This window comes from Tasmannia lanceolata, unplaced genomic scaffold (genome assembly GCF_043159265.1).
Source record: "Tasmannia lanceolata isolate RefF3 unplaced genomic scaffold, GAP_Taslan_0.1 ptg000003l, whole genome shotgun sequence".
NCBI classification, from domain to species: domain Eukaryota; kingdom Viridiplantae; phylum Streptophyta; class Magnoliopsida; order Canellales; family Winteraceae; genus Tasmannia; species Tasmannia lanceolata.
Genome location: NW_027518680.1, coordinates 20,698,826 through 20,713,098, shown reverse-complemented (window position 1 = coordinate 20,713,098; position 14,273 = coordinate 20,698,826). Strand labels below are relative to the sequence as shown.

Below are 14,273 nucleotides of genomic sequence, written 5' to 3'. Positions count from 1 at the left end.
CTGAGAACCCTTCAAAAATAAAAATAAAACGCATATATACTCTGATATTATAAATTATTCTTTCATTGACCTCGTAGAGACTCAACAACTAGATTTTGATCCCCTCTTGCGTAATTCAAATAAATTATTTCCCATTACTAAATTTAAATTCAAACATTTAGGATTTAAATCTTACTAGTTTTTAATAATGAATCTTTGAGAGCTGCTCTCTTTCAGGTGAGAGAGAGAGAGAGAGAGAGAGAGAGAGAGAGAGAGAGAGAGCATCTTTGCACCACTACTTTTGGCGCGGTTCTGGTAATCGGCTACTCACGGGAGAATTTAACAAGGCGTGTGGCTAACCAAAAGAGATAGTCTTTCTTCCTTAGCCTTATCGTTCAATCTCTGCTTTTATTCCAAAAGCTCTTGCCATGTGTAAGATGGAGTTCAGACCACCTCCTCTAATAGACAAGGCTACAGGTAAACCTTTCCTTGCTTCTTTGAGTTTATTAGGGAAGTTGTTAGGAAAAAAGAAGGTTAAAATACTATCTTCCTTACTTCTTTTCACTGTGTATATATGCATTACAGGCTAACTAGGTCTATGGATCAGGTGATATAGGAAAAAAAAATAAAGGTACACTTCTACTTTCATTCCTTTCTTTTTTAATCTTTGGATGCTCATGAATTTGCTTGTTTCAATTAACGCGTAAATTATATGTTTTAGGTATGTGTTAACTTTCCTTTCATATTTAATCATCGGATGCTCATGAATTTCCTTGAGCAAAAATTATATGCTTTTATACCAACTTTTTATAAGGTAAAATAGATACCACATGAAAGTACAAGCTTAAATATATGACTTACACAGTTAAGGTATGATAATAGTTAGTTATCAACTTGGGTCTCACATACTATACATGAGACCGTTGATTTAGTGGATTTTTTGTGGGTGACTAACATGATCTTGATCCTCACCTTATGTACACACCATCTCAAGATCAAGGCCAGCAAAAATTAACTTTTTAGATTCTCTTGGTGGGTCACTAAAAATGACTTTTTTTTAAGGTTCTTAGATCATCAAAGTGACCACCTTTAATGGGCTAGACCTGTGGTTGTGGTTGTTCGTGACATTACCACTTTTAAAGAATAATATGTAGAATGTGATAAGAATGATTTAGTAGACATGGGAACAGATTTTTTATAACTCCAACAGTGTTGGTTTCGTAATTTCTAATGTAATAAAATCATTTCTTAAAGTACTCACACCCGATTGCCTTTGCTGGGGTTGTTCTATTTCCATTGCTCTTAATTTTTTATAAGAATCTCTTCTCTTATAGTTCTCACTTTCCCTAACGCTTACTATGGAAAAAACATTAGTTTTGCATGGTTTTCTACCAAGAAATCTATGAAAATATAAGATTCTATTGTGGTGAAGGTACCGATGTCTGTATTTGTTTGTAACTACAACTGCCGCTATGGGCGTGCTTCTCTGGATTTAACCCTTTAAGAACATGTATAACCATAAAAGCATAACATTATGATTTCTTAGTTGTATAATCATACTCAAATCGTATCTCCTTTTGTTTTTTTTAGAGTTTCTTTTTTTTGCACTTGATAATTTCTCCGGTATATACCTTTCGAAAACCATATACCTTTAGAGTAGGAAATGATTCTGTATGAGATTGGATTTTGGTATATTTTGTTTTCCGTGATTAGATCTGGAGGTGTGTCTTCTACATGTGGTTAATCCAAACTCTTGTTTTGTTTTTATCTTCTTGAATCAGATTTTCTTATTCCGGCTTGATGCTCTATTGAAACGGATGTGCATGTGCCAAATGTTTCTAATCTCCTTTTTTTCCATCTAAAATTTGAAACTGGGTTAGAGCCTGCATAGTTTCAATTCCTACTCTACGAAATCCCACTTCTTTCTTCCATTAAATTTGATTTAATGTACACGACACCTTTATGTATTCCGTCTTTCACAAAATATTACTATAAGGTATTCAACCTTTCACTCTAATAGAAGGGCTGAGATTAGTCTCACTAAAAATCCTGTTCCAATTTCAGCCCTTCATATAAGCCAAATCACTTTTTGGTGAATGCTTGAGATTATTGTAACTGAAAATAGGTTTTTCAATCAAAGCCCTTCATAAAAAAAGTGGAGGGGCTGATTTGGAGCCGACAAACTTTAGTCGCAATGGAGGTGAAACCATCCCTCCTGAATGAAAACACAGAAATAGGGGCCAATTCATTGTAATAGAATGGGGGCACGCCTGACTACAGCATAGTTGACACTCCCATTGCTTGATCTGACTGTCCATTTGATAATTTTATAGATCCTAAAATTATGTCAATCATTGATTTCGTCCCATGCTTATATTTGAATGCAATTGTTCTTTTGTTGATTTCTAATCTGGACCCTATTTTTAGGGTTTGTATTTTTTTAAAGCTTATATTTGATTGTAGTAGTAGTAGTAGTAGTAGTTGTTGTTGTTGATTTCTAATTTGGGCCCTGTTATTAGGGTTTGTTTTAGTGGGTGGATTAGGGTTTGTTTGTATTTTTCTTCTTCTTTTCTATGTAGTATCAGCATGTTCATATTCAATTTGTTAATGACTTTTGTTTAAGAAAATGAATTTACCAATCTGTTCTTGCCAAAGATGTGAAATTATTAGTTGAAGAAAATGAAGTTACCAATCGGTTCTATATTGCCATAGATGTGGTATTTTTAGTTGAAGAAAATGAAGTTTTCCAATTGTTTTATATTGCCAAAGATGTGTTATTATGAGTTAAAGGAAATGAAGTTATCAATTGTTCTCTCTTGCAAAATATGTGATATTACTACGGTTTTATCCTCCATTCCGTTTCATGTGGGTGATCAGAATTTGCAATTCTCCTTTTGAAGGAAAGTTTAACTTGGAAGGGAAAAAAATAATTGTTTCAAAATGCTGATGTAGGTCAAAACACGCCATAGCAAATCCTACTCAACTCGAGTACTTGATTGATGTGGTCATAACTCAGGACAGTGAAAAGTTTTGATAAACTCGGGTAAAACAGTTTGTTTCTTCTCATCTCTTTGCTTCTTGATGTGTGTGTACTGTATAATATTTCTGTAAGGTTTTGGGATGGGTCTATGAATTCTAGAGATTTTGGAATTAGAAAGTGTAGAAATATGGAAACTCAAACCTCTCAATAGATATACAGAACATTTTCTGGGGAACTAGAAGAATGTAGAAATCATATTAGTAATGTTACATGAAAAATACTGTGGTAGTGTGCTTTTTTCGCTGGATAGGTGGTGTGGTGACCTTAGGCTACTAAGTAGGGCTGTTAACCTTAGCGACTTGGCTGCAGATTATGTAGATGGATCTGGTAGAAGTAGAGTGAATCACTCCTTAAGTGAAGGTGATTCTCTTAGTAGCTTTTCAAACCTCTCAACTAGGATTAGCAGCCATTAATTCTCATGCATTGACATTGATGACTTTGATGATAAGTTGATATGGACCTGGAAAAAGATGACTCTTTCTTGGTGAAGTCTTTCAATGCTAATTCAATAAGTTGATTTAGACTCTAGAAAAAGATGATTCTATCTAGGTGAAGTCTTTTTATGCAAATTTCAACTCCACTGTATGGTATGTGGTATAGTGACAGAACCCTTCCGTATCTTGCTGATTTGCAGATCAAATAAAGAGAAACAGAGTAAATTTCTGGGTTGCTTCGAGGGAACCCAAGTCCTCCGGTTAAACACACTGTGTTTTCTTGATTAGCAAAAGATAATTATTACTCATTGATAGCCATATTTAAAACAAAACAACTTACAACGTTCACCTACAGAATAGGAATCAATTAGCAACAAAATAGGACTCTAACGTTCACTTGCAGATTATTAGGAATCTAATAACAACCTAGACTAACAACTTGGACTCTAGCTTATCCAAAAGAATCTCAATGACTCAATTAACCTACAGCCCTTATTGGAATAGCATGATTTGAGGAAGTTCAAAATAGAACCCCCTTGGTGCGGTTGTAATATTCCTCCCTTAAATTTGGCCCTTGTCCTCAAGGGCACAATCTGGAAATTGCTTCTTCATATGCTCCAGGTCTTCCCAAGTAGCTTCAGCAGGTGAAAGGCATTGCCAGTGAATTAGGATTTCTTTCTTCTTGCACATTCGATGATCCAGAACTGCTTGAGGCCTAGGATAGTCTTTCATATTCATCCCTTACCATTGGAAGTTGATTTTGGAGTGTTCTCTCCAAATTTTTTTCTTGAGCAAGGATACATGAAAAACTGGATGAATCCGAGAGTCTGCCGGTAACTCCAATTTATAAGCCACAGCTCCTATTCTTTTTATAACCTTGAATGGCCCATAATATTTGGGAGAGATTTTGAGGTTTTTTTGATCTGATCTCACAATGAATTGCCGCCCTAACAAGTAAGGACACCATTTTTGAATGGCCAACACAAGGGCAAGAATCTCCTTTTCATAGGTTGACAGTAGCAAATGCTTCCCTTGTAGTGCATGGCTGAAAAATGCAATGGGCCGATCTTGCATCAAAACAGACTAACACCCGATCCAGACGCATCACATTCAACAATGAATTTTTTTGAGAAGTCGTGGAGAGCTAGAACAGGAGACAGGAGCCCTTGTCATGGCCTCCTTTAATTTATGAAATGCCTCCTCAGCCGCTGTGGCCCACAAGGAGTCCTTCTTCAACATACGAGTAAGTGGGCCTGCTATTTTACCAAACTCTTGAATGAATTTTCGGTAATAGCCGGTCAGTACAAGAAAACCTCGCAATGACTTCAGCGTGTTGGGTTTTGGCCACTCCATCATAGCTGCAATTTTTTCAGGGTCTACGGCTACCCTTGTTTCAGTGATGACATGACCAAGATATTGAACTTCCTTCTGACCGAACTGGCATTTCTCTTTCTTCACAAATAGCTTATGAGATCTAGGAATGGACATTGTTATCTCCAAATGATGAAGATGCTCGTCCCATGATTTGTTATAAATCAAAATATCGTAAAAAAAAAAAACGAGGATAAATTTTCTTAGGTAATTTTTAAATACCTCGTTCATAAGAGCTTGAAAAGACGAAGGTGCATTGGTGAGCCCGAACGGCATCACTAAGAACTCATAGTGCCCATGATGTGTTCTGAAAACCGTCTTCTGATTATCCTTAGGAAACACTCTGATGTAATGGTACCCAGAGCGTAGGTCGAGCTTCGAAAAGAATTTTGCACCATTCAGTTCGTCCAATAATTCATCTATTATCGGAATTGGAAATTTGTCCTTGATGGTAATTTTGTTGAGGGCGCGATAATCAATACACAACCTCCAAGACCCGTCATATTTCTTCACCGGTGACGAGTAAGGGCTGTTACTAGGGCGAACCATCCCTGTTGACAACATTTCTGCTACGACCCGTTCAATCTCTTCTTTTTGGTAATGAGGGTATCTATATGACTTTACACACACTGGACCACTCCCAGGAATCAATGGAATCTGATGATCTTGCCCATGTGGAGGTGGTAGTTCAGAAGGCTCTTCAAACACATCCTGGAATTTCTTCAAGACTTGTTGCAATCGCGGGTTAATGATAGTCTCCTTTGGTACTGGATTTGGAGGCCCCACACTAAATAATTGAAGCAATACACCTTGCTGCCTTTTTCTAACCAACCGGCTGAATTGTGGGTCTCCAACCACCTTATCTTCAGGAACTGATAAGCCTTGAAGAGTGACGTCCTTGTTGTTCACCTTGAAACTCATCTGTAACTTCGAAAAATCCCAAACAATTGAGCCTAGTGTTCGCAACCATTGGGTGGCCAATACCACATCATACCCTTCTAAGGGTACACCTTGTAAATTTAATTTCACATTTGTGCACTTACCCGGACTAGACAATTTCTCACCCAGCAATCACCACTTCGAATCGACCACCCATGATTGGTCGTAAGCCCACCTTCTCAGCCAAACCTTGCAGTCATAAAATTATGAGTGCTACCTAAATCTACTAAGACCGTAGCAACCATGTTTCCAACAGTTCCTTAACTCGCATAGTTTCAGGTGCTCGTGCCCCAGAAATCGCATGGAGTGATATTTCTGGCATTCCTCCGGCATCCTCGTTGATGGCATCGTCTTCATCCATAATGACATCACCATCGTCCTCCTCATAACAAGCTTCAATCACAAACAATTTCTTGCAACGGTGTCCTGGGCTAAATTTTTCATTGCATTTATAACATAGTCCCTTTGCACGCTGCTCTTGTATTTCTGCTGGAGACATCCTTCGAACTGGAAGTTTTGGACGGCTGATAATTCTTTCATTATTAGTTGGGATGGTTTTCTTAGGATCTGAAGGCGTAGCTCGACGTTGGGACAAATTGCGGGCTTCATACAATCAAGCTAACCCGATTGCTGCTGATAAGGAATTGGGCGTCCTGGCCAAAACATCCGCCTTGATGCTGTCCTTCAACCCACTAACAAAACAGCTAACTTGTCTATCTTGTGGAAGGTGAGACCCACCTTTGCTAAAAAAAATTCAAATTCTGCTTGATAGTCACCAACAGATCCGGTCTGTTGAAGCTTGGTTAGTTCTCCGAAAAAATCATGGAACTGAGTGGGACCATACCTAGAGTGGAGCCCATCTCGAAATTCCTGCCATGAAACCGTACCCGTACCCTTCTCTTGGTTGAGGAGCTGGTACCACAACTGGGCATCTCCCTCAAGTTGGAAGGATGCCAAGGCTACTCGTTCTTCTTCGAGTGTCTCAAGGAAGTGGAAAAACTGTTCAGCCCGACACACCCAGCTCGTAGTATCTTCTCCGCCATTGAAACGGGGAAAATCCAACTTTACTAGTTTAGGAACGTAGGACGGATGAGAACCATTGTGTTGAGATCCACCATTAGTTCCCGATTTTCCGCCTTTCCCACTTGGCTTTGCTTGAGAATTCTCTCCCACCTCCTGAGCAGGCAGCCTGTCAAATAGCTCTGTAAGTCTTTTCATTATTTCTTGTTGCCCGGTCATGAGAGAACTCACATCTTGCTCTAGCTTCTCAACCCTTGGATCCATCCCTAGACTCTGATACCACTTTGGTATAGTGACAGAACCCTTCCCTATCTTGCTGATTTGCAGATCAAATAAAGAGAAACAGAGTAAATTTCTTGGTTGCTTCGAGGGAACCCAAGTCCTCCGGTTAAACACCACTTGACTTTGACATTAGTAGTAAATGGAGCTCTTAAATATTACCCAAAGGTTACAAAGTTTGGTAGAGATAATTAGGATTCGAGGCTCTACCAAACCAGCTACAATATTTGACTTTAGATTGTTTATGAGTATGACAGAAATTTGTTCATCTCTTCTTTCTATAGAAACTCCCGAGAAACTTACACATATTTTCAACCATACATAAAAAAAACTCATCTGTCGTGGACTGCTTGAATCGATACTTATTACCTAAGTTACCTTCAAAGTTCAAACTAAAAATTATGAAGATTACCCAAAACATAATTAGGGTTAACTTACGATAAGCACTTTGGTACGACACACAGTAGAACTATTAAATAATTGATGCACACACATGCACATGGACACCTATGATGCAGACACCCTTCCAGATTTCATCCATTCGGTATAGGTTTGCAACTTGGGTGGGGCTGGTCTAGTTTTCCAGAAGCCTACCCTACTTGAGAAATTGTCTTGGGTCATGTCTGGTCGAGTTTTTATGGGAAAACCATAAACGTGCATGTCTTGTATTGATTGATTGTTAATCTGCAATGTCTTGTTATTCAAATATCTAATGACCGCACTCAATTTCTTAATTTAATAATGTGCTTACTAATGACTGGTACATGGACCCGGAATGCGTTGCAATTGGAAGATTCACCGAGTTGTCCGATGTCTACTCCTTTGGGGTAGTGCTGCTCGAGCTTATTTCTGGACGGGAGGCACTTGGTATTGTTGATTCCTCTAGGTCAAGACTTAACTTGGTGATTTGGGTCAGTATCTTAAATCATTGATTTTCTCTTTCCTTGTATGTCTCTATTTCCTATCAGTTTTGGTAGCAATGTGTCATGGAAAATTGACAGATTAATTGCTTGGCATTGCAGGCAACACCCTTAATGGAAGCTCACAAGTACGAGGAGCTCCCTGATCCGATGTTGTCTCGCTACAATGAGAGTGAAATGAGCCGCTTTGTCGATTGCGCAGCTGCTTGCGTGAGGCGTCCGTGCGAAGGTAGACCCGCACTGCGTAAGGTATGAAAAAAAAAACAATGTAACTAGGTAAATAGAAATAAAAAAATTAGCTTCAAGCATTCAGAGTTCTAATTAGGCTACGCTTCTAATAAAAATGATCAACGAAGCATAATAGACTTACTTGACGAAGGAATCTTTTTTCATACTAACAATCCCAATACTGACTTCAAAAAGAAACAAAAGAGTGTAAAATAAACAGTATAAAATTGCATGAACAGAGTGTAAAATAAACAATAAAAAACAAAGATTTAATGTCCATGAACAGTGTAAAATTGCATATTAAAACAATTATAACAAAAGAGAGACATATCAGAAACCATTTTCCAGGTCTTGTGAATAACTGCAGAGTATTAATTTGTGTGGTGGATAGCCCCAAGTGACAAACCTGTTGCCACCCTGAAACACTAGGATGGACAAGGTCCCAGGAACAGTACAAAATGATTCTATCTGCTAGGTATGAGACAACATATTCAAAAATTGAGAACAAATAAGCATTCGTGTTTTTTTAATGGTGAGAACAAATAACGATGCTTCAAGGCAATATATAATTTGATCATTTGAAATGTGTAAATAAAAAAAAAATAACAGCCCATACTCCAGATAAATATTTAATGACGGGATCCCATTCCTATCTAGCATCTATACAATAACCTGTTTGCAAGTGCATACAAACTGGATCTGAATTTTTTCAGTGATCAAGTTTGTAAAAATTATTGAGTATAGAACAGTGGCAGAATGGTGTGATGTGGTGTAAAGAGGTTTCAGGTACAGGTTTAACATATGAAATGCAACAGAAAACGGAAAATATGTGTCTTTGCAGAATATTGTAGGTACTGTCGTAGTGGCATAAAGTTTGAAATAGTAATCATTTCAGCAAAAACTCTATTAACATCACTGTCATGATTTAAGATACATACCTTGCATATTTTATCAAAACCAACATTGGTTTTGACAAACTGGTTCTTGAACTCCATTCAAAGTGACAGGAACTCCTACCACCTGCAAGACCCGAATAGTGCAGTTATCTTGGGAACTGTTATGGAAATTTTCAAAATATATTTTCCATCTTGTCAAAAAATTTGAAATTTATTGGAAATAGTTCTAGCCGACTACTGAGCAAGCATCTTAAAACCATCTCATTACAGGTTGTTCGGTTTCTTGAGGGGAATTTGTCCCTCAACCAGCTGAATGAAGGGATTGCCTCGCCAGGTGCCTCCTCAACATCTGGAGATACAAATTTTTTTAGCCTCCTAGTGTCACTGCCTTCAAACCCACAGTCCTTCAACATACGAGTAAGTGGGCCTGCTATTTTACCAAACTCTTGAATGAATTTTCGTTAATAGCCGGTCAGTACAAGAAAACCTCGCAATGACTTCAGCGTGTTGGGTTTTGGCCACTCCATCATAGCTGCAATTTTTTCAGGGTCTACGGCTACCCTTGTTTCAGTGATGACATGACCAAGATATTGAACTTCGTTCTGACCGAACTGGCATTTCTCTTTCTTCACAAATAGCTTATGAGATCTAGGAATGGACATTGTTATCTCCAAATGATGAAGATGCTCGTCCCATGATTTGTTATAAATCAAAATATCGTAAAAAAAAAAAAACGAGGATAAATTTTCTTAGGTAATTTTTAAATACCTCGTTCATAAGAGCTTGAAAAGACGAAGGTGCGTTGGTGAGCCCGAACGGCATCACTAAGAACTCATAGTGCCCATGATGTGTTCTGAAAGCCGTCTTCTGATTATCCTTAGGAAACATTCTGATTTGATGGTACCCAGAGCGTAGGTCGAGCTTCGAAAAGAATTTTGCACCACTCAGTTCGTCCAATAATTCATCAATTATCGGAATTGGAAATTTGTCCTCTGCTGGTAATTTTGTTGAGGGCGCGATAATCAATACACAACCTCCAAGACCCGTCATATTTCTTTACTAGGATCACCGGCGACGAGTAAGGGCTGTGGCAAACCATCCCTGATGACAACATTTCTGCTACGAGCCGCTCAATCTCAGCTTTTTGGTAAATGAGGGTATCTATATGACTTTACACACACTGGAGCACTCCCAGGAATCAATGGAATCTGATGGTCTTGCCAACGTGGAGGTGGTAGTTCAGAAGGCTCTTCAAACACATCCTGGAATTTCTTCAAGACTTGTTGCAATCGCGGGTTAATGATAGTCTCCTTTGGTACTGGATTTGGAGGCCCCACACTAATAATTGAAGCAATACACCTTGCTGCCTTTTTCTAACCAACCGGCTGAATTGTGGGTCTCCAACCACCTTATCTTCAGGAACTGATAAGCCTTGAAGAGTGACCTCCTTGTTGTTCACCTTGAAACTCATCTGTAACTTTGAAAAATCCCAAACAATTGGGCCTAGTGTTCGCAACAATTGGGTGCCCAATACCACATCATACCCTCCTAAGGGAAGCAAATAAAAATCTCCAAAAATAGGTACATGTGTCGTGGAAAATTGACAGATTAATTGCTTATTGCAGGCAACACCCTTAATGGAAGCTCACAAGTACGAGGAGCTCGCTGATCCGATGTTGTCTCGCTACAATGAGAGTGAAATGAGCCGCTTTGTCGATTGCGCAGCTGCTTGCGTGAGGCGTCCGCGCGAAGGTAGACCCGCAATGAGTAAGGTATGAAAAAAAAAACAATATAACTAGGTAAATAGAAATAAAAAAATTAGCTTCAAGCATTTAGAGTTCTAATTAGGCTACGCTTCTAATAAAAATGATCAACGAAGCATAATAGACTTACTTGACGAAGGAATCTTTTTTCATACTAACAATCCCAATACTGACTTGAAAAAGAAACAAATGAGTGTAAAATAAACAGTATAAAATTGCATGAACAGAGTGTAAAATAAACAATAAAAAACAAAGATTTAATGTCCATGAACAGTGTAAAATTGCATATTAAAACAATTATAACAAAAGAGAGACATATCAGAAACCATTTTCCAGGTCTTGTGAATAACTGCAGAGTATTAATTTGTGTCGTGGATAGCCCCAAGTGACAAACCTGTTGCCACCCTGAAACACTAGGATGGACAAGGTCCCAGGAACAGTACAAAATGATTCTATCTGCTAGGTATGAGACAACATATTCAAAAATTGAGAACAAATAACCATTTGTTTTTTTTAATGGTGAGAACAAATAACCATGCTTCAAGGCAATATATAATTTGATCATTTGAAATGTGTAAATAAAAAAAAATAACAGCCCATACTCCAGATAAATATTTAATGACGGGATCCCATTCATAACTAGCGTCTATACAATAACCTGTTTGCAAGTGCATACAAACTGGATCTGAATTTTTTCAGTGATCAAGTTTGTAAAAATTATTGAGTATAGAACAGTGGCAGAATGGTGTGATGTGGTGTAAAGAGGTTTCAGGTACAGGTTTAAAATATGAAATGCAACAGAAAACGGAAAATATATGTCTTTGCAGAATATTGTCGGTACTGTCGTAGTGACATAAAGTTTGAATAGTAATCATTTCAGCAAAAACTCTAATGACATCACTGTCATGATTTACGATACATATTGGTTTCAACAAACTGGTTCTTCAGAACTCCATTCAAAGTAACAGGAACTCCTACCACCTGCAAGACCCGAATAGTGCAGTTTATCTTGGAAACTGTTATGGTTTTAACATGCGAACCCTCGCCCCGATTTCATCTCTCAGACCACTAACGAAGCAGCTCACAAAGACATAAATGCGATTAGATAGCTCCTCAAACCTGTCTATATATGCCTTGACTCACCCGATCTGCCTTAACTTGGTCAATTCCCCTATGGAATCCTCATACGCCGTTTGCCCAAACGGAGGCATAAGGATTCCACTAACTCCTACCATCTTACTGATCCTTTAGTCTTCTCATACCAACGGAACCACTCCAGGGCTTTATCCTCCAAATGAATAGAGGCTAGTTGTACAGCTTCCTCTATATGATTGAAGTCGAAGAATATCTCACACCGATATGTCCAACCCTTGGGATCCACACCATTAAAACAAGGAAAATCAATCTTCACGTACCGGGATGAAGAACTATTCGTCACCAATTGATCGTATTTTTCATTCATGGCGGCTACCATTTGCCTAAGTTCTGTCATAGCTTCAGCTTGTTTTTCTCTAAGATCTTGTTTTTCCGAACTCTCTCGAAGCAGCTTAATTGACGACTCGAGGCGTCTAGTATCTTGTGCTCTATTCCATTCCACCATTATCACCTCCCTTCACAGGTTAGGATGGCTGTTCTGATGCCAATGATAAGGCTAATTGAAGAAGAGTGCAAGAATTGCTAGACAAATCCCACGTCAAGGGGAAACCCTCATTAAATTGTTTTTGTATTTCTCAAAAGATGATCATTACAATTCGTTTTCATCCTTCTCCCAAAACAGCCAACTCCTAAAATTGGACACCCAAAGATATCGTGAGATATCTTCCTAAAACAACCAACTCCTAAAGATACCACTTACTAAAGATATTCAAAAGATAAATTCTAACTTATAAAAATAACAATTCTTTAGCAACTGAATCCTAAAAGAAAGATGAAATAAAATCAAAATAAAATTGTTTTCCATTTGGACTCATAAAGAAACGAAACATCAGAAGAGTGTTTGAAGGCCTGTGTGGATTGGTTACATGGGTTGGAGAATAGGGAGGAATATCATCATTGGGTTTGAGGAAGATAAGGATGAAAAAGATGTGCCCACATTAATAGAAGCTTATATTTGAATGTAATTGTTCTTTTGTTGATATCTAATCTGGACCCTATTTTTAGGGTTTGTACTTTCTTAAGCTTATATTTGATTGTAGTAGTAGTAGTAGTTGTTGTTGTTGTTGTTGATTTCTAATCTGGCCCTGTTATTAGGGTTTGTTTCAGTAGGTGGATTAGGGTTTGTATTTTTCTTCTTTTCTATGTAGATATCAGCATGTTCATGACTTTTGTTGAAGAAAATGAATTGACCTTCATGTGGGTGATCAGAATTTGCACTTCTCCTTTTGAAGGAAAGTTTAACTTGGAATGGAAAAAGTAATTGTTTCAAAATGCTGATGTAGGTCAAAACACGGCCATAAGAAATACTACTCAACTCGAGTACTTGATTGATGTTGTCACAACAAAGGAAAGTCAAAAGTTTTGCTTAACTCAGGTAAAACAGTTTGTTTCTTCTCGTCTCTCTGCTTCTTGATGTCTCTGTACTGTATAATATTTCTGTAAGGTTTTGGGATAGGTCTGTGAATTCTGGAGATTTTGGAATTAGAAAGTGTAGAAATATGGAAATTCAAAGCTCTCAACATATTTACACAACATTTTTTGGGGAACTTGAAGAAAGTAGAAATCATATAAGTAATGTTTCATGAAAAATACTGTGGGAGTGTGTTATGGTCGAGTACCACTTATGGAAGAACTGGAAGGGCCTTTTATCTTATGGAGTGTTGCTAAGGAAAATGTCTTTTTTGGCTGGATAGTGGTGTGGTGACCTTAAACTACTAAGTAGGGTTTGTAACCTTAGCGCCTTGGCTGCAGATTATGTAAATGGATCTGGTAGAAGTAGAGTGAATCACTCCTTAAGTGAAGGAGATTCTCTCAGTAGCTTTTCAAACCTTTCAACTAGGATTATCAGTCATTAATTCTCATGCGTTGAGTTTGATGATAAGTTGATATGGACCTAGAAAAAGATACTCTTTCTAGGTGAAGTCTTTCTATGAAAATTTAAATAAGTTGATTTAGACCCTAGAAAAAGATGACTATCTAGGTGAAGCCTTTCTATGCAAAGTTCAACTCCACTGTATGGACTGTGATTTCCCAACATTTAGAAATCATTGGCTTCACCAAGAGGCTCTTTTTTTGGACTTCACTTTATAAAAAAATCTTACTAGGATCAATTAATCACGAGAAATATTTGTGTAGATCAGGATTGTGTTTTATGTGGCTTTCGTGTTGACATTGTTGCTCATCTTTTCACAAATTGTCATAGGATAGCTTAAATTGGATTTTTTTTTTCCTATAGACAATTTTATTTT

The 14,273-nt window shown here is 37.8% G+C and overlaps 1 protein-coding gene across 6 annotated transcripts; it reads left to right on the top strand.

Moving 5' to 3' along the window:
• Positions 1 to 226: 226 nt before the first annotated feature.
• LOC143853774 (uncharacterized) lies at positions 227 to 13,616 on the top strand. Of its 6 annotated transcripts, XR_013237291.1 has the most exons (9): positions 227 to 456; positions 565 to 610; positions 2,932 to 3,022; positions 7,856 to 7,973; positions 8,085 to 8,231; positions 9,377 to 9,523; positions 10,732 to 10,880; positions 12,895 to 12,985; positions 13,308 to 13,616. XR_013237291.1 is itself a non-coding variant. In XM_077363519.1 (8 exons), exons 5-8 carry the CDS (start codon positions 8,097 to 8,099, stop codon positions 13,323 to 13,325), a joined length of 447 nt encoding a protein of 148 aa, XP_077219634.1. In that variant the 5' UTR covers positions 227 to 456; positions 565 to 610; positions 2,932 to 3,022; positions 7,856 to 7,973; positions 8,085 to 8,096; the 3' UTR covers positions 13,326 to 13,616. The 6 variants fall into 6 exon arrangements, 4 of the variants coding, with proteins under 4 accessions (XP_077219634.1, XP_077219641.1, XP_077219622.1 ...); XM_077363519.1 differs by lacking the exon at positions 12,895 to 12,985 and having other exon boundaries at positions 10,732 to 10,878; XM_077363526.1 differs by lacking the exons at positions 12,895 to 12,985; positions 13,308 to 13,616 and adding an exon at positions 13,120 to 13,295 and having other exon boundaries at positions 10,732 to 10,878.
• The last annotated feature ends 657 nt before the right edge of the window (positions 13,617 to 14,273 follow it).

Coding starts and splice junctions, on each gene's coding strand:
- LOC143853774 (XM_077363513.1), top strand. CDS start 8,097: ATGGAAGCTCACAAGTACGAGGAGCTCCCTGATCCGATGTTGTCTCGC. Junction 8,232..9,376: donor GTAGACCCGCACTGCGTAAG/GTATGAAAAAAA, acceptor ATCTCATTACAG/GTTGTTCGGTTTCTTGAGGG. Junction 9,524..10,731: donor CACAGTCCTTCAACATACGA/GTAAGTGGGCCT, acceptor TGCTTATTGCAG/GCAACACCCTTAATGGAAGC.